Source organism: Brienomyrus brachyistius, chromosome 2, assembly GCF_023856365.1.
Source record: "Brienomyrus brachyistius isolate T26 chromosome 2, BBRACH_0.4, whole genome shotgun sequence".
In the NCBI taxonomy this organism is placed as follows: Eukaryota; Metazoa; Chordata; class Actinopteri; order Osteoglossiformes; family Mormyridae; genus Brienomyrus; species Brienomyrus brachyistius.
In genome coordinates, this window is record NC_064534.1 from 2,244,648 (window position 1) to 2,264,705 (window position 20,058).

Below are 20,058 nucleotides of genomic sequence, written 5' to 3' on the forward strand. Positions count from 1 at the left end.
TTAACGTTACATAATTATTTTTTCTTAACGTCTGTTATGTTGTAACTTATGTTTTTTATTTCATTTCACTAAAGTTCAGCTCATTTTTATCCAGCAGAAACTGGCTTAGTTTTACTCATACAGCATATTAGTTCACTTCCGCTGAACAATAAAGAACGAAGCGCGTTTTTAAGCACTATAACCCATGCATATCACAGGTTATAGTGCTTAAACAGTTTTACACGAAAAAACATATTTAAATTCATTAGTTACTAATTAATACTAAAATTAAAATTCCCAGCTCCCGGTTACCTACATTATGTTTCGTTATAAACCAGTAAAGTGTGAAATGTAGTCATTCTGCTTCGGTCTGGTGCAGACAGCAGTTAAGCTAGCGGGAGCGCCTGGGCGAATGCCGGTGATGCGGCCTCCGGGCGCTGGGGGCGCCATCGGATCGGAGCGCCCCTCTTGCGGCTCTCCCTCGGCCTTCAAACGGTGCTCTGAGCCCGCGGTAGGAGGATGCAGGAAAAATGGCCGTCGGAAAAGATGGTGGTACCTCAAGTGACGCGTAACGGCGAGCGGCTTGTGAATAAATGCCTATTAACAATAATGCTCATAATAAAGCATATGGCGAACGTATTGGTGGACAGCTGCTATTAAACTACGTTATTATGGTACGGACATTTTTCTCTAGGTTAGTACTGTGGTGCCTGGTACCTACTGGGACGAGAAGCTGCCAGATACCTGTACTCGCAGTCGAATGTTGTTTTGTGTTTGTCTTCATTGTCATTTGACGGTGGCCTGGGGATGCGCCCCATACGGTCCTTTAAAGTTAAGCTTCGGAGAAGCTACGGTTTACTTAGGTGGTCCGAAAAAATCCCGACGGTTTCGTGTTAAACGCCTAACTTCTGAATATGCATGTAGAGGAATGTCCTGCAATGTGGAAAGTGCAGATTTGTTAAGGGTACCTCGACATAGAAAACGTTTTTACATTATATATATATATATATATATATATATAAAAGAAATGGAGTTTTTCTGCTTTCGGGTTTCCGTTTGCTGCATTTGTTTCATGTGAGATTTAACGTGAGCCTCGCCTGTTCAAACACCATTTCTTGTCATACTCAGATATCACGAATTAGTCTGATGCTACATGATATTGGGGGTGTTTGGCACGTAAAACAAAACGATATGATATTACAACTGGGTTTTAATAAATATTTCCACATTTCAGCCTCACCAGTTGGTTGTCTAGTTGTCAGGTGTATGTTTTTGCGGGAGACAGTTCCGATGTCTTATTAAGTGCTGGTATTGAAATGATGGTCTGACTCCCCCTCGAAACATCAAAATGTATGAAAATGTTTTATTTGCTGATTACCAATGTAAGCCAATGAGGGCTTCAGAATTCCATTTCTGGTTTTAATAGACTATTTTTCTGTCTTGTAGGTGATGTTTATTGGATGACTGTCCCTTTGCTGACACTGCCTTTACATTCCGGACTGAGGATTAAGGAATTTCCTTGAAGTTCCATATAACTGATAGTGACAATGCACCGTAATTGTATTTAATTGCCCCCGATTGATTATGAATGCCACCAAACACAAGGGCTGAATGCCCTGATAAACAGCCTTTTAGAAATTTAATGTCCCTGTTCTACCCACTAACATTGTTAAGATTTTATCATGTAATGACTGTACCGCTGCTGATTCAAGACGTCTTTTTTTTTCATGCCTATGGACAACTTAAGGTTTGGCTTTAAAACCTGTTAGCCATTGTGGAGTTACATATTTCTTTTAACGGACGGAGCCTCTTAAGGATTTATCAAGATGCTTTCAGCTCTGAAGAAGCTGGTTGGCTCCGAGCCAGGACAGCTGAAGGAGAAGAACATTCCAGCAGGCCTGCAGTCCATGAACCAGAGCTTGCAGAGGAGGTTTGCCAAGGGCGTTCAGTACAACAGTAAGTGCGGGCGTGTAAGGCCTGTCGCCACAAGGATTGCCGTGACTAACGTGCTGATATTAGGGCGGGGTTCGGCTGTCCTTGACCACGCTGCTGGCTGCCATCCAGCTGGTGTGTGTGTGTGTGTGTGTGTGTGTGTGTGTGTGTGTGTGTGTGTGTGTGTGTGTGTGTGTGTGTGTGTGTGTGTGTGTGTGTGTGTGTTACTTCAAGGGTTGTGCAGCAAGGTGGGATCGGCATTTGGCTCCTCATTGGGCTAATTTTTGCAAATATCCAAGATGTATATTTCCACCATTTAGCCAGAGTGTAACCCTGAGCTGAGGCATGTATGTCATTGTACAAGGTGGACTTGATAAGTTTTCGTTGAGCCTTTTGGTTGGTATGTTAGTTTGCTGAGGGTGATATGGATGTTTTTAAAAACTTGAAGTTAAGCTGAGTAGGATATGCAGCATGGGCCCTCAGAGAGCTGCTGAAAGCCTGCCCCGCTCAGTCACCCAGGGCTCACACAGGATTATTCAATTGGTGGGAGTACAAGTACATCATCTGATGGCAGGGTGCTGAGGCCTTGTGTGAAATGTAACCATAGGGTGTGAACTTTAAAGAAGGTTCACCAGAACGACCCTGTGCCTCCCTGCACTGACAAAGCCAGGGTTGTTTTAAAAGCTGCCCTGAAGGTAAATCTTGTGACACTGCAAATCATGTAGTACGGCTGTGTTTGTGTTTTCCTTGTGATATAGAAACAAGTCTTTCATTGTTTAGGTTCAAGATATATACCCTTTGTTTCAGCTGTTCTTTTTGACTCCTTTGTCTGTCTGTCTGTCTGTGTGTGTGTGTGTGTGTGTGACAGAGAGAGAGATTCTCTGGGAGTCCATGTGTGTGTTATGTTGCTTATCAAGTTCAAATTTGCCTTTGTCTGTCCAATTACCCATTGTCTTGTTTTGCTTTAAGGTTCATGGTTCTTGGTCTGTCTCAGGAGGTGTTCTGCTGTTGAGTAAGACTCTTAACCTGAAGTACATTAGTACATTTCTTAGCTTTTAAATGGGTGAAATTATGATTGTTCAACTAACGATAGGCTTGAAGTTTAGCAGTTTAGTTCAACTCAGATTCCTGATGTGTGATTCCAGCTGAACAGACATACTAGATGGCTGGAATAGAGGGAAAGAGGCGCTGAGCTATAGATGAAAATTGAATGTTATAGCTGTGACTTTCAAAGGTACAACTGGCGCACTTCTCCGGGTTTCTGAACCAGTCCATAAACCAATGCAAAATCTGCACTCCTCCCCCATAGCAGGTCTGCGTAATGAGCCACTGATTTCTCCGTGTGTCCCACCCCCCACCCCTTCTACAGTGAAGATCGTCATCCGCGGGGACAGGAACACGGGCAAGAGCGCACTGTGGCAGCGGCTGCAGGGGAGGAAGTTCCTGGAGGAGTACATCCCCACGCAGGAGATCCAGGTCACCAGCATCCACTGGAACTACAAGAGTATGGCCTCCTGTCCATTCGCCAAATTAACTGCACGGGAGGTGCTGTGGAGGAGCATGCGCGTTTGGTGTAGCAGCATGCGGTGAATGTTGAGCCCCCTGCACCTCCCCCTGACTCCTTTTGCCCCAGTTGCTGTCCGGCAGTGCTCAGTCATAAACTGCTTCTGCTAGCCCCCCCACCATGGCTGCCCGGTCAGGCATCAGGCTGCTTTGAGGTCACTCGATTCCCCCCCTGCATGTCAGTGAGGGCCCTCCTTTCCCTATAATTTACATCGTCCCCCAGCAGGGGCCTCTCTGTCCTTCATGCTGACTCCTGATGTATCACTGAATCGGCCATCTTCCAGCAGCACTTGGCTCCATGGTGCTTTCCTGTTTGGTTCCAGCCTTAAACAAGCAGCAGCAGTGTCACCTTTAATGCTAACGAAGGCTTTTCCGTTGCCCAAAGAGTTTGATTTAAGGCACCATTGGCTAGTCCCCACCCATGGGCCATTTAGGGAGAGAGAACCAAAGTGATTAATGTGCCTGGATGTGGTTTGTTAGCGTGTGTGCGGTCCCTGAATTCATGGCCAGTGCCCTGATTGATGTGCCTGGATGTGGTTTGTTAGCGTGTGTGCGGTCCCTGAATTCATGGTCAGTGCCCTGATTGATGTGCCTGGATGTGGTTTGTTAGCGTGTGTGCGGTCCCTGAATTCATGGCCAGTGCCCTGATTGATGTGCCTGGATGTGGTTTGTTAGCGTGTGTGCGGTCCCTGAATTCATGGCCAGTGCCCTGATTGATGTGCCTGGATGTGGTTTGTTAGCGTGTGTGCGGTCCCTGAATTCATGGCCAGTGCCCTGATTGATGTGCCTGGATGTGGTTTGTTAGCGTGTGTGCGGTCCCTGAATTCATGGTCACCCCTCTGACTTCGTTGCCTTGCATGGCGATTCGGTGTCACATGCGACTTGAGCACGCAACAGTGTAAATGTTTTTTCTTTCACAAAAATCATGGTGCTTAAAATAGGTAGTAGAGTGTAGCAGTAGCTAGTCCAGCTATCTGTGCATCAGAGAGAATTGCTGCTGCTTGTGGGGTTAGAGACCATCCTGTCTGACATGATTTTCCAGTGACCAGAAAAATGGTGCCACAATTCGCTCGCGCTTGGCAGGATAAGTGGTTTTTAGCTGTTTCAACTAGACAGAAAAAGCTATTTCATGCCAACATGACATCACAGTGTCTTGTTGCATGTCTCCCCTGACCCAATGTGATCGTATACTGTGTGCTGTTTCAGAGGGGAGATGGTCCCATTGCCTTATATAAAATAATCTCTAAAGAACATTCCACTCTTTCCTGGCTTTGGGAAGTACATTTGCATTATTATAGTGTCTCAGAAAGTGAACTCCATCCATTAACGAAACATAAAAAAAATGCCAGTAATGATAGATGGTGTCCGGCATGGCCTTGACAGTATATTTAAATTATTAAGCCTGGATGAAGATAATCTTTGTACACAAGCAGTATTGGATGGTGTATTTCTAACACAGAGTGAAATTTCCTGTTTCCCGTTGTATAAACTTTGTAAATACTGCTGATTAGGCCAATCATACTGTGTCAGACGTGGGTTGTGAAATAGGTCAAGCCGCTCGTGCTGATCGTGTCTGTCTGAAGCATAGCTGTGGGTCTGCAGTCTGGGTCTGCGTGTTCGCCCAAGCCGCTCGTGCTGATCGTGTCTGTCTGCAGCATAGCTGTGTGTCTGCAGTCTGGGTCTGCGTGTTCGCCCAAGCCGCTCATGCTGATCGTGTCTGTCTCTCTCCTTCTCTTCCCCCAGCCACTGATGATGTAGTGAAAGTGGAGGTCTGGGACGTGGTGGATAAAGGTGAGAAGCGGGTTGGGCTGACCTTCCTAATGTCCTAGTGGGTGTGTGCTGATAAGTTGCCTCGTGCTCTGTCTGTAATATCGCCAATGAAACTCTCAAGCTCTGGCACTTTACTACATTACCCAGGATGCCTCCAAAACGTAGCCTGTGGTTAAGAATCACAGCAGTGATTCTGTTTCAAAAATGTGAGGGTTGAACTTTTTTATATTCTGTCTTTTATTTCTTTTTCAATTTCGAGTTATTTTGGTTGTTTTTCCCTTTGCCCCCAACCCACCCTTGTTAAATAATTTTGTTTTAATAATGTCCCCCCTTCCGAATTGCTTCAGGCCAAAAATTTCCTGTATCTGAACTACTGGGTGAGTGTCACTCTGGTGTGTCGAGGTTGGACTGTGATATCTTTGCGTTTTCTGCTTCTGCCTGTGCTGCTTTGCCTCTGAACGCCGTCTACCCACCAGCCACCCTGCTGCCACAGTAAGACTAACAGGCCTGATACAGCAGCATATTCATATGGTTTCTAAGCTCTCTTGTGCTGCAAAGCCATGCGGAAAACCTGGAGGAGATCAGACCTTAATGTCACGTGTCAGGGCAGAAGCACAGATGCTTGTTTTATATGATGTCGTCTCTCCAAATGAACATGTGACCTACATGGTACACTTTTACCACTTGTAGAAGCAAAATGCCCCAGGCTGCCCAGATGAATGATATTAAGTTCATGACGTCGCCCACATGTTTGAACTAGGACTGGGCTTTTGCCCGACGCACAGAGACCTTTCAGGCTGTACCCTTGTTTAAGGTCTTCTGTGCTCTTATCTTCATATCAGCATCACGTCTTCCTAAGAGAATTCGTCAAATGCTCTAGCAATGTCTTTTTCCCCCTTTCAAATCCTGCATGGTGTGCTGGGTGAGAGCAGTCAAACCAATGGAGAAATACTGGGAATTTGCTAAACCCTCATGAGACCAAAGTGTAAAAATACTTCATTACCTAAAGAATGAGTGCATACTTTGGTGTCTGAGATTAAATGTGAAGCGGTAGGATTTGAGCAGGCTTCCTCCTTGCTGTTGACCAAACACAGTTTGACACAGCAGCAAGTCCTTAACCACTGCGCCCCCTGTTGTCTAGTAAAACACTTGGCTGTCATTGGACCAAAAGCACATGTTAAGTATATTACAACTGAGGGCTAATGTACTTAGCATGCATTAAAACCTGAAGACCTACCAAGTGCTTTGTAGATGTCTTAAATGCCAGTCCCACGTAGCGTAAATGGCTGATTCTTTCTACGTTTGTTAGTGGTTTGGTGTATCTGGAAGCTCTCAGAACAGTCGTCTCAGGCAGGCTGCCAGGCAGCTGATTGTCACTGCAGTCAGTTGATTGCTTGTATTCGTCTTACTGCTGTTCTTCGCTTTTTTTGGATGCAGGGAAGGGGAAGAAGCGTGGCGAGAGTTTGAAGCTGGAGAACGAGCCGCAGGAGGTATCGGAGCACCCCCCCCATCCCCCCCCCGCCCCTCGTGGGCGCTTCCCCAGGTCCGCCTTCTGGCCTCTGGCGTGCTCGGTCCCCTGAGCTCCGCTCCCGAGATGCCCTGGCTCTTATAGTCGTTGGTGCCGGTCCCCATGTGTGGGACTCACTTGTCTCCCTCATACGTCGCTTTGGACAGAAGTGTCGGCTGAATACGGTGAGTGTAAAATGTTGTCTCTGCTCCCCTTTTAGACGGAAAATGACATGGCCCTCGATGCGGAGTTCCTCGACGTTTACAAGAACTGCAATGGCATCATCATGATGTTCGACATCACCAAGCAGTGGTAGGAAGGCACCAGTGGCCATGTGAGGTGGCAGGTTTGGGTCGGCCTGTCTCTGCTGGGCCCTCAGACCCTGTGTTCGCGCATCTTCCCGTTACAGGACGTATAACTACATCCTACGTGAGCTGCCCAAAGTGCCCAACCATGTGCCTGTGTGTGTCCTGGGCAACCACCGCGACATGGGCGAGCACCGCGTCATCCTTCCCCAGGACATCCGCGGCTTCATCGCCAGCCTCAGCAGGTGAAGGGGGGGCGTTGTGGTGGCAGGCTGGAGAGCCCTTACATGCGCACCCTCGTGCTGAGCCCCCCGCCCCCCCTTTGTGTGCCCTCAGGCCCCTTGGCTCCTCCTACATCCACTACGCTGAGTCCTCCATGCAGAACGGCTTTGGCCTGAAGTACCTGCACAGATTTTTCAACATCCCTTTCCTGCAGCTACAGGTGAGTTGGAGGCAGTTCCCATGGAAACACTCCGCCTGCTCCCGACTGCGATGCTCCTTCATCCCTCTGATGGTTGCATTGACCAGTGTTGACCACTGGGCGGCTTGGGCTTAAGCTTCTATATGGCTCTCTATTTTCCCTTGAACTTTATTCTCCACTGAACAAATCATGTTATTGATAAAAATTGCTTTTATATATAACTTATCTCCGATAATTTGGCCTGTTTCCCTTTTTTTAAATGTAGCTATGTAATATTTTCCTGGGAATCATGGCACTGAGTTTGAAGCTATCCACATACACAGTCAAAAGCTCACAGGCCTGCTTGTTATGGAGCGGCCAGGTTAGCAGACAGGCATGCTTGTTATGGAGCGGCCAGTTTAGCAGACAGGCATGCTTGTTATGGAGCGGCCAGGTTAGCAGACAGGCCTGCTTGTTATGGAGCGGCCAGGTTAGCAGACAGGCCTGCTCGTTATGGAGCGGCCAGGTTAGCAGACAGGCCTGCTCGTCATGGAGCGGCCAGGTTAGCAGACAGGCCTGCTCGTCATGGAGCGGCCAGGTTAGCAGACAGGCCTGCTTGTCATAGAGCGGCTATGTTAGCAGACAGGCCTGCTTGTCATAGAGCGGTTACGTTAGCAGACAGGGCTGCATGTCATAGAGCGGCTACGTTAGCAGACAGGCCTGCTTGTTATCGCTCTATAGGCCCCTACAAGTATATTTCCTATAAGCCGAAGGTCTAGATTATGATGAATCAATAAATGGCTGATAAATGCTGGGACTGGAATGTAAGCTCAAAGGAGCTCCTTCAGCTATCGATTTATCCCGGTCTTGGCTAGTGTTTCCCAATCCAGTCCTTGGGGACTCACAGATGGTCCCAGTTTTTGCTCCCTCCCAGCTCCTGGTAGGGAGCAAAAATGTGGACCGTCTGCAGGTCCCTGAGGATCAGATTGGGAAACACTGGTCTAGAGCAAGAAACAGTGGCTTTGTCCAGGTGCCGCATGTCACATGACTTACCCTGCCTGCTCCCACCCACAGAGGGAAACACTACTGCGACAGCTGGAGACCAACCAGCTCGACATGGACGCCACGCTGGAGGAGCTGACGGTGCAGCAGGAGAGCGAGGACCAGAACTATGACATGTATGTCCTCCTGGGTGGCCTCACAGATGCCTGCACGGAAAATAGCTCTTACTGACAAATGCTAGCCGGAGGGAGCTCATCCAGCCACCGGTTTATTCTTTCTTCATACACTGGGAAGCTTTATTCCAGTTGAATGTGGCTCTTCAGAAGAACCCGTGTGTCTGGCCTGGTGTGAAGGACCCTCATTCCGCTTTGTGCTTTCAGCTTCCAGGAGATGATGGAGGCTCGCAGTAAGGGCTACAGCTCCCCTGGCCCCGCCAACGGCCAGAGCCCCTCCTCGGGCTCACAGTCCCCCGTGGTTCCCCCCAGTGGGCCCTCCACGGCCAGCTCCAGTCCCGGCACGCCCCAGCCACCCGTGCCCCCCCCGATGCTGCGCCCGCCGTCGCCATCTCACTCCCCACCTCCTGCTCCTGTGATGTCTTCACCGGAATCCATCACTATGGCCCCCCCACCCCCGTCGCAGAAACGTGGTATCATCTCGCGACTCTTCGGAGGTGCCACTCCCGAGCCCCCTGTGGATAAAGCCGGTGAGTGAGAGGCGCCCCCCCCCCCCCGCTGTGTGGCCTGAGGCTGGCTGCGGGGCTGTGTGTGTAAGGCATGACTCCGCCATGGTAGCACGTACAGCCTGGCCTTCGCCGATGGACCAGTGTGTAGCTCAGTAAATTGGGGATCAGTGTGCCTGTACGGATGGTTGCGGGTTCGAATCCTGTAGCTGGCAGAGTAATAGTCACACTGCTGGGCCTCTAAGCAAGGGCCTTAATCCCAGCTCTTCCAGGGACGCGTGGAAATGTGTTCTGTGGAGTGACCAATCACACTTCACTGTCCGACAGTCTGACGGACGAGTCTGGGTTTGGCGGATGCCAGGAGAACGTTACCTGCCTGACTGCATTGTGCTAATTGTAATCTGTGCTGGAGGAGGGATAATGGTATGGGGTTGTTTTTTTCTATCCTTCCTGGTCTATATAGTGTATATACATCTCTCTCATGGAGGCGGCGTTTGTATATATGAAAAAGACCTAATTTTCCCAAAGGGAAGAATCTCATTAATGGGACTGATGTACTTGTCATTTAAAAATGCACACACCACCCACCAGAATGCTAAATTCCTCTTCCATTCCAGTTTGGATGTACTGGGTCATGTGGTCTGATATATACGCCATTAATTATCTTATGGTGATCGTTGCAGTGGGTTGAATTAGTAAAAAAACTTTTCATTTGGCGTCTGGGCAGCTTAAAAACTCCTAAAAATAGAAGTTAAATGAATGCAGAAGGCCCAGCACAGCTGTGTGCCCTTTTTGATATGTTGGCACTATCCCCACTAGAGGCTGCCAGTGCAGCAGCGCCCCCTGCAGGGGTGGCCAGCGTGGACGACTTCGTACCCGATGAGCGTTTGGACCGCAGCTTCCTCGAGGACAACCTCCCGACAAAGATCAAAGAGAAGCTGCGCTCAGCAGCGGCAGCCGACAGTGACAGGTACCGCAAACCATCCTGGGGGGGACCTACGATCAGTGATTCACCAGTAAGAGTGCTTCCGGGGGTGGGCAACCGGGGGCGCTGTTAAGATATTAAGCTGTTCTTTCCCCCATGACTGTCACTCACATTTTTGGACACGAAAAAGAGTGATGTACCCAAAGAAATTGATTTCATATGTCCCAGTGAGTTAGGCCACAGCTTGAGATCAGATCGTTGGTGGAATCCTCGAGTGATTTGCTCTCGAGAGCCACTTTACACCCAGTAGTTCCAAGGATTGTCTGACTCTGCCTTCTCAACTGAGTGTTGCTTTAGATCAGGGGTGTCAAACAAACGGCCCGCAGACCAGAACCAGCCTGATTCTGGTCCGGCCAGCAAGAGATTTTGAATATGGACAAATTGAACTGGAAAATCTCACAAAAATCTCCTGTGTGAGGTGTCATGTCAAATCTCTTCTGCCATCTGAATTCCTTCCCCCTGTGACGTATCACTCAGCTGTTAGACGATGATGTAATCGCGATGATGCAGTTTCAAGGCACCCCGTCAGTTTCATGGTCACCGAGTCTTTTTGTCACCAAAGGCACCCAATAGGCGCGCATCGTGGGGGGGTAGTACCTTCCAGCGAGCAGAAGGTGGAGCGTCACTATTTTTCTTGCATTTTTTTATATTTTTAAGCCAAGCCAATGAAAAATCTTAGTGCCGATTCCCTCCAGTGTGTTGCCGTTCCTCTTTCGCCCTGAATAAGTCCCGACAATTCAGATCAGATGCAGAAAATGAAATTATTTAGTTGACAAATTGCATTTCACCCACAAAATAAACTTTCATTCACAAAATTCATTTTATTCACAAAATTCATTTTATGCACAAAATGATATTTTTTTTTTATTTGATGACATGCATTTTGTGGATGAAATGACACTCTTCTGTCCAAGAAATGCAAGGTGCTGATCTCAGTTCTGTGCACACAATGAAACGTTCCTTTTCATTTCTGTGCATAACAGAAAGTGAGACTTTATGGACCTTTTCCTTCTGTAGACGAGATGCAGCGACATTATTTGATTTCGTCGTTAATGCCTTTTGTGACATGGGATGTATTTGAACACAAAATCGAGCGCATGACACTGGACGGCCCTTAAACTCTGTTTACTGGAACTATCACAGTTTTTAATGTATTTTTTTGAACAGGCCATTAATCTTGCATCAATTAGCATGACTTTTCTGTAATTGTTTGGTTGTGTATATGACAAAACCATTAATTATTTGTATAAAGTTCAGAAGTCTCATAAAGCATTCCAGTCTGTTCATTTGATTATGTAAGATTTATAATCAATGCAATTGTTCATTTAACATAGATCTACTGAGAGAATAGAAACCTCTACCACTGAAACAAAAGATAGCAGGCAGTTTAACAAATTACAACAAATAAATGCCAAGGGTGTTAATTTTTTACTAATATAGCAAATATTGTTTTATGTGGCCCACGTGACTTTGGGCACATTCTAGTGTGGCTCGTAACTAAAATGAGCTTCAGGTAAAAGCACTTGTTCACTAAATGAAATGTAAATAAAGGAGGCAAAGGTAGAAACCCTAAACACAGACTGTGCCGTGAGGGATCATGCTGCCCCTGCAGTCTTCATCTTTATGTTATCGGAGATTCACAGCGGGAAGTGGCCATGATGCAGACGTGAGGTCATAAATGCAGCCTGGTCATCTCATGCTTCCTCCTGAACACTGGCCACCTTGTCATCCAGCTAACAGCAGGGCTGCTTTTCAGCATGCAGGCTGTCTTCTGCTTAGGGCACATTGGCCACCAGGGGGCGCCCCATCTGATCAGCCTATCAGAATGGGAAGGAAGATGTCAAATGATAATTAGGTTAATCATATTTCATTTAGGGCCCTGAAGAGTTGGGTCAGCCCTGTAGGCTTTGGGTGGCCCTGTGGCCTCAGATTTTTACTCCAATTTGATTGGCTCAATTAGGACACTGTTGAATGCATTGATATTCACGTGTCCTAATAGCACCTTCGCTGGAATCAAACATCAGAATGAGCACTTGCAGGGTGCGAATCACAGCCATCCTTCACTCATCTTTGCGTGTGTGTTACTTGCTTACATTATTTGCAGTGACTACAGCTACAGTGCGCGTGTGCACACACATCGATGCCTCTGTGTCCGGGGCCCGGTGGTCACGCTGACTCTGTGTCCGGGGCCCGGTGGTCACGCTGACTCTGTGTCCGGGGCCCAGTGGTCACGCTGACTCTGTGTCCGGGGCCCGGTGGTCACGCTGACTCTGTGTCCGGGGCCCGGTGGTCACGCTCACTCTGTGTCCGGGGCCCGGTGGTCACGCTCACTCTGTGTCTCGGGGCCCGGTGGTCACGCTCACTCTGTGTCTCGGGGCCCGGTGGTCACGCTGACTCTGTGTCCCGGGGCCCGGTGGTCACGCTGACTCTGTGTCCGGGGCCCGGTGGTCACGCTGACTCTGTGTCTCGGGGCCCGGTGGTCACGCTGACTCTGTGTCCGGGGCCCGGTGGTCACGCTCACTCTGCACTGCTGTGTGCTCTTCCCACAGCGATGGGGAGGCTCATGGAGGGAACCCCATGGTCTCAGGTTTCCAGGATGATCTGGATCTCGACGACGAGATCCCGACTAATCCCTTGGCCACGGCGGTTGTCCCCAGCAAGAACATCACCCTGTCCAGTGAGGAGGAGGAGGAGGAGGAGGAGGGCGGCCCGCCCATCACGCGGGACCAGGAGCTGGGCAGCGGCCCTGCCCCAGAGAGGTAAGACACTTCTGCCGCATGGGTTGTCTCTCTCTTGGCTCACATTCAGGTGACGGGCGTGACCTTCCAATTATTACAAACCTCAGTTCCAAAAACTGAACCTGTTTTTAAAGCAGACACTTTTGTTGGAATAGGCCCCGTGAACATATTGTCTGTTATTTCCTAAACTGGATTATGAGATTAACCTGCCAGACCACAGCCCATGTTTCAACTCTGTATCTGTGTCTGCAAGTGTGTGTCTGCATCAGCAGTGGCCTTTCTGCCCTCCGTTGACAAATGTTGGCTTCCGCTTTGCATCGAACAGTCTGAGTTTGCATTTGTGGATGCAGTGATGAATATTGACATTTTATAAAATGCCGTGTGAGGGATCGTGAATCACAAGCATTCGCTGTTGGTTTAGGACTTTCGCACACAGATTACTTCAGATTCTCACCATAGAAATTGAAATCCCTAACTTCCCTGCTGTCGAGCAACATTGCTCTTACACTGTTGGATTATTTGATCATGCAGTCTTACGCAGAGCAGGGAACCTTAACTTCATCGATTAAATTTACACACAGCAGGACATCATTAACGCTAAATACAGTAATAAAGTACCTTGTACATTACTAGTTCTGTACTCTCAGATGAAAAGGATTCTGACGTTTTAACCCAATTCTCAAGAAAATAGAGCAATTAAAAAAAATGTCATATATCAAGTGATGACAGTGCAATAAAAATTAACAAAATTAATGACATTAATTTTAATAGCACACTGTGATAATGCAGCAATGAATGTGATTGGAGAGCATGTTAGCGACTGCCTGGATAGGAGAGTATGGGTTTGGGAACAAAGGGAGTCAGGAACTGGGGCGACTGGACTCCTGGATTCCAGTATGTTACAGGGTGAACCAGGACTGATAGTGAATGCTAAAACTGCCCCCTTCCCCCAGCGCAGTGATGCAGCTCCCCGAACACAGTGGACATGCCCCGCCCACACGGGCAGGCCGGACTAAACCGGGAGAGTCCTCAGATACAGACGCCGAGCCGCCAGTGGCTCCACAGGTGCTCTCCTTTGTCATGGATGACCCCGACTTTGAGAACAAAGAGGCAGACGAGCTCAAGATGGAGAAGGTCAGGTCATGTGACACAACATCCCCTGATGTGGGCGTCTCAACACATTATCCTAGAAATGCCATTCAAATGCCTGACAGTTTCTCTTAGGGGCTTAATTTTCATGCACTCCTTCAAATGTATGTTAGTGATGTTCATGATCACCACCCCCCCCCCCCTCCCCCCCACCCCCCAGGAATCACTCCCAGTGCTTAAGGACCTGTCAGACCTGTCTGATGATGAACTTGTCCCCGCCCGGGTCCCTGATCCTGGGAAACCAGCTGTGCTCTCCATCAAAAACAAAAATGATGACCTGTTTGGCCTCGGGTTTGAAGGAAAGATCTCCAAGAGCAAGAACAGTAGCGAAGATGAAGAAGGCAAGTCCCTGCAGCATCATCACACTGAGGCCCTTTCAGGCGTCTCCCTCCAGTACTCCGATTATCCCTCAGTAACACTGAGGCTCTTTTGTGCGTCTCCCTCCAGTACTCTGATTATCCCTCCGTAACACTGAGGCTCTTTTGTGCGTCTCCCTCCGGTACTCTGATTATCCCTCAGTAACATCGAGGCTCTTTTGTGCGTCTCCCTCCGGTACTCCGATTATCCCTCCCTAACACTGAGGCTCTTTTGTGCGTCTCCCTCTGGTACTCCGATTATCCCTCCGTAACACTGAGGCTCTTTTGTGTGTCTCCCTCCGGTACTCCGATTATCCCTCCGTAACACTGAGGCTCTTTTGTGTGTCTCCCTCCGGTACTCTGATTATCCCTCCGTAACACTGAGGCTCTTTTGTGCGTCTCCCTCCGGTACTCTGATTATCCCTCAGTAACATCGAGGCTCTTTTGTGCGTCTCCCTCCGGTACTCCGATTATCCCTCCCTAACACTGAGGCTCTTTTGTGCGTCTCCCTCCGGTACTCTGATTATCCCTCAGTAACACTGAGGTCCTTTTGTGCGTCTCCCTCCAGTACTCTGATTATCCCTCCGTAACACTGAGGCTCTTTTGTGCGTCTCCCTCCAGTACTCTGATTATCCCTCAGTAACACTGAGGCTCTTTTGTGCGTCTCCCTCCGGTACTCCGATTATCCCTCAGTAACACTGAGGCTCTTTTGTGCGTCTCCCTCCAGTACTCTGATTATCCCTCCGTAACACTGAGGCTCTTTTGTGCGTCTCCCTCCAGTACTCTGATTATCCCTCCGTAACACTGAGGCTCTTTTGTGCGTCTCCCTCCAGTACTCTGATTATCCCTCCGTAACACTGAGGCTCTTTTGTGCGTCTCCCTCCAGTACTCTGATTATCCCTCCGTAACACTGAGGCTCTTTTGTGCGTCTCCCTCCAGTACTCTGATTATCCCTCCGTAACACTGAGGCTCTTTTGTGCGTCTCCCTCCAGTACTCTGATTATCCCTCCATAACACTGAGGCTCTTTTGTGCGTCTCCCTCCGGTACTCTGATTATCCCTCAGTAACACCGAGGCTCTTTTGTGCGTCTCCCTCCGGTACTCCGATTATCCCTCAGTAACACTGAGGTCCTTTTGTGCGTCTCCCTCCAGTACTCTGATTATCCCTCAGTAACACCGAGGCTCTTTTGTGCGTCTCCCTCCGGTACTCCGATTATCCCTCAGTAACACTGAGGTCCTTTTGTGCGTCTCCCTCCAGTACTCTGATTATCCCTCAGTAACACCGAGGCTCTTTTGTGCGTCTCCCTCCGGTACTCTGATTATCCCTCAGTAACACTGAGGTCCTTTTGTGCGTCTCCCTCCAGTACTCTGATTATCCCTCAGTAACACTGAGGCTCTTTTGTGCGTCTCCCTCCAGTACTCTGATTATCCCTCCGTAACACTGAGGCTCTTTTGTGCGTCTCCCTCCAGTACTCTGATTATCCCTCCATAACACTGAGGCTCTTTTGTGCGTCTCCCTCCGGTACTCCGATTATCCCTCCGTAACACTGAGGCTCTTTTGTGCGTCTCCCTCCAGTACTCCGATTATCCCTCCGTAACACTGAGGCTCTTTTGTGCGTCTCCCTCTGGTACTCTGATTATCCCTCAGTAACACTGAGGCTCTTTTGTGCGTCTCCCTCCGGTACTCCGATTATCCCTCCATAACACTGAGGCTCTTTTGTGCGTCTCCCTCCAGTACTCCGATTATCCCTCCATAACACTGAGGCTCTTTTGTGCGTCTCCCTCCGGTACTCCGATTATCCCTCCATAACACTGAGGCTCTTTTGTGCGTCTCCCTCCAGTACTCCGATTATCCCTCCGTAACACTGAGGCTCTTTTGTGCGTCTCCCTCTGGTACTCTGATTATCCCTCAGTAACACCGAGGCTCTTTTGTGCATCTCCCTCCGGTACTCTGATTATCCCTCCGTAACACTGAGGCTCTTTTGTGCGTCTCCCTCCGGTACTCTGATTATCCCTCCGTAACACTGAGGCTCTTTTGTGCGTCTCCCTCCAGTACTCTGATTATCCCTCCGTAACACCGAGGCTCTTTTGTGCGTCTCCCTCCGGTACTCTGATTATCCCTCAGTAACACCGAGGCCCTGTCAGGCATCTCCCTCCGGTACTCTGATTATCCCTCAGTAACACCGAGGCTCTTTTGTGCGTCTCCCTCCGGTACTCTGATTATCCCTCAGTAACACCGAGGCTCTTTTGTGCGTCTCCCTCCGGTACTCTGATTATCCCTCTGTAACGCCAAGGCCCTTTTATCAGTAAAAATTTAGGTACAGATTTATTTTAACCATATAATGATGCATTTAATTTGCTATTTAAAAATTTTTTTTTAAACGCAAATTTACAAGATCTTTTTTTCCATGTAGATAAAGAAAGCAAACACATGACAAAGGATAAGAAGAAAAAGAAGAAGAGGAGCAAAGAGGTATGAAGTTGCTTGTTACTTAAGCACCCCCACCATGATCTTAAATGTGCCTGTACTGCAAATGACTTTTTATATAGCGTCCTTCATAACTCAGGTGCTCAGCACAGATTCACCAGTGTTCCGAGAATGTAAATTAACCGTCCCTCCCCACCCCACCCTACCCCTCCCCTTTTTTAAACGCCAGGAAGAAGACAAAGGCAGCAAAAAACGCCACAAGAACAAGAAGAAAGAAAAGGAGGATTCTGGAGCAAGAGACGAAAAGGAGAGGAAGAGGAAGACGAGGTCCAGGAGGGCTGGTGACTTGGATGACTTGGAGGCCTTCCTGGCGGGGGAGGCGGTGCCAGACAAGCGAGAGGGAGGCGGCTATGAGGAGCTGTAGGACCCGGAGCAGTCCATCAGCTGCCACTGTCACCTGTGAAAGGGGGTGGTCCCTGGGAAGCACTCGCACACAGGCAGTCCCTGACGGCGACAGGCCGCCCCACCTTTGGCTCTTCCCCGCCTGCCGTAACCCAGAGGTTCTTGGATACCCCCCAGGCAGAGAGCGGACTGCCAGGGAGGCCGATAAGGATCGCCATCGATCCCGCGACCGCGGCACACTGACGTCCGAATCCTCACCAATCTCTCTTTACTTTCTCTTTTTCAGCATTTCTTCTTCCTCCATTTGACAGAATATGAGGAGTGTCTCTATCTCTCTCTCACTCTGTCACAGCCTGGCTCACGCTGGGTCTGCTCCTTGAGAACCAGTAAATGTTATGAGGCGACATCTTCAAGAAATTGCCACCGGTTTTGAACTGTTCTGTTTGTTGCTGCTGTCTTGGTTTTGCCAGCTGAGCAGATGATCAGGCTGGGCCAAGTTCCCAACACTTTAGGAAAGACCGCCAGCCCTTTCCACTGCACACGAAGGGCCGAGCTCTGCGGAGGTGCAGCATCACCCTTCTCAGCTGCTTTCATGGAGGGTCATTTGCAGAAGCTACCTTCTAAAGACTTTTTACACTCCTGGGGGCCACAGAAAGATGGGATGTGGCGGGGGGACAGGGGGTGACTAGTATGAAAACCCCACCCCAAGTGTTACTATGTGTCTAATGTTTTCCTGGTTTGCTACGAAGCTGACGGTCAGTTGACGTCCTTCAGAAGACTGAAGGTGATAAACGACAACTGGTTGACTTACACTAACCATAGAAACATCCTACAATTCCACTAACAGCGAACCCTTGCTTGTTTGTTCAAACATCCTTCCACTTTTTTTTTTCTATTCAGTTTACAGGTTTTTGGTACGATTCCATTCTGCCATCAGGGGTTTTTTTTTTTTTTTGGGGGGGCGGGGGGGGAGTAATGAAGGGTATGGGTGCATCGCAGGCTTACTGCTGCCCCCAAAGGCTAAATCATTCACTGACCTGTTTGTTTCCATCAGTGAAGATGCAATCTACTGCTCCAGTCTTTTTTGCTACTTCATTAATCAGGACCCAGTGGTATTACCCACAATGCACCTGGTACATGAACAGGTCATCCTAATGAAACCCCTAAATCAGAAAAGCCAGCTTGTTCCTTGGCGGTTTATAGTTAACTGGAAAGAAACTGTAGCAGATGATTACAGTATCGTGAGGTTACATTTAAAACCTGAGGATGCCCCACCCAACAAGTCAAGAATCTTTCTCGCGTTTAGACCGTCAAGTGTCACGTTTGCGTGTGGATATTCAGTCAGATCTCTGAGGTGGGCCTTCTGACAGTGTTAATAAATTTCCAGGGCGAGTCCAAATCTGAAATGGCAGAATGCAATAAAAAAGAAAAGAAAAATCTTTTGGTAGTTCATATCGTTATGTTGGCTGTGGGGGGTGGGAACTATCAGGAACCTGCAACACAGATCGGTACAGAGATATTACAGAGCCGAGTAGCGGTCGCTGGTCGGAGCGGCACCTCCGCAGGGCTCAGTGGCGCCCCCTAATGACATTGCGCGGCGTGGCTTCCGTGCGCCCTAGGACTCGGGCAGCCTCGATCGGATTGTGCGAATTCTTCATGGCTTGGCAAAACCGGTCAGATCTGCAACCTAGATCTGACGTCCCAGCTTTGAGTATCGGCTTGATGTTGCTCGTATTAATACGAGCTTGGGGGTGTAACATCACGGTGGCAGGTTTTAATGAAAAAAAATCTGTTTTATATCCTTCCCTCATTTGTTAACAGTCTGTTATTACATAGAACGAATATTGTTACCTACGCGTATATGTGTACCTATTAAAAACGACATATCAGTCAGTAATAGCCGGTTTTGTGCGTGACTTTCCATTCTGTGGGAGACGGTTTCTCCGTTTCAGTCATGGGTCTCACGTTAACCCCCGCTGCCCCCCGTCGCAGTGGAGGTCCGATATCTACCAGATCCCAGATCAGTCGCTAAACCGCTCCCTTGTACGAGCTGTTACTTAAGGGATGCATGCGGTCTGTGTGCTTACTGTACTGTTTCCTACATATCCGGCGGCGCCGTAAAACTGATCAAATGTACTCAGAGCCGCGTTAAGTTTCCATGAAAACTCGATTTCAACAGTATGCGCAATTTATGCAGTTTGTCCAATAAAAGTCAGGCTCACTGCTCCTAAGTACCTGTTTTGCTGTCGTTTTTATCGGTCCATGCAAAGACGCCACTTTAACACCGTATGGAATGTTAATTCCGTCATACATTTTAATCATACTTTTTTAATCACATTGATTTAAGCAAAATTCTCCACTAATAACCGAGATCAGTTAAGCAATTAACGTGTCAGTAACATGCTATGACAAAGTGTTCCTGATGTTTAGGACAAACAGCGGTATTGTCCTTGGTTTTTCACGGTGTTTTTTCGTATTGGAAAAGTCAAACCACATTTACACGCACAGTTCCACTGTGGTGACCTGACGTGTAATTTCACTTTGTAACCACAAGGGGGCAAAGGAATCCTGCTGGTGAGGAATCCCATGTAGTAATTCTGCGTAAACATTTGCTTGGAGAAGGACAGAAACTAGAAATGTGTCCATTTGCATTTTTTTTCAAAAGCTTCTTGAAGGTCATTTCAAATATGACGTACATTAAACAACAGTGTGAACACGACACGTGACATGAATACAGTCCATTATGCAACATACTACACTCACGCGGACATTTAGAGGGCAAATGAATAAGGAGCCTGAGTTCCCATAAAATTGCAAACATTTGCTTACAATATATCCGAACATCAAGTACACATATGTGCTTG

General features: G+C 48.3%; 1 protein-coding gene and 1 long non-coding RNA gene across 4 annotated transcripts; both read left to right on the top strand.

Annotated features, from left to right (window-relative positions):
• The first annotated feature begins 474 nt into the window (after positions 1–474).
• Positions 475–19,425, top strand: LOC125724326 (rab-like protein 6). 3 transcript variants are annotated; one of them, XM_049001125.1, is made up of 17 exons: positions 475–673; positions 1,426–1,935; positions 3,281–3,415; positions 5,218–5,265; positions 5,592–5,621; positions 6,682–6,734; positions 6,972–7,063; positions 7,161–7,301; positions 7,393–7,498; positions 8,531–8,634; positions 8,839–9,161; positions 9,957–10,107; positions 12,672–12,881; positions 13,814–13,994; positions 14,170–14,350; positions 16,779–16,837; positions 17,022–19,425. In XM_049001125.1, the coding sequence occupies exons 2-17, from the start codon at positions 1,806–1,808 to the stop codon at positions 17,214–17,216; spliced, it is 2,139 nt and encodes a 712-aa protein (XP_048857082.1). In that variant the 5' UTR covers positions 475–673; positions 1,426–1,805; the 3' UTR covers positions 17,217–19,425. The 3 variants fall into 3 exon arrangements, with proteins under 3 accessions (XP_048857082.1, XP_048857081.1, XP_048857083.1); XM_049001124.1 differs by having other exon boundaries at positions 475–653; XM_049001126.1 differs by lacking the exon at positions 5,592–5,621 and having other exon boundaries at positions 477–653.
• Positions 14,939–16,494, top strand: LOC125724398 (uncharacterized). Its single transcript, XR_007387189.1, has 3 exons — positions 14,939–15,492; positions 15,652–15,704; positions 16,235–16,494. It is a non-coding gene; the product is annotated as an uncharacterized LOC125724398 (long non-coding RNA).
• Positions 19,426–20,058: the final 633 nt, after the last annotated feature.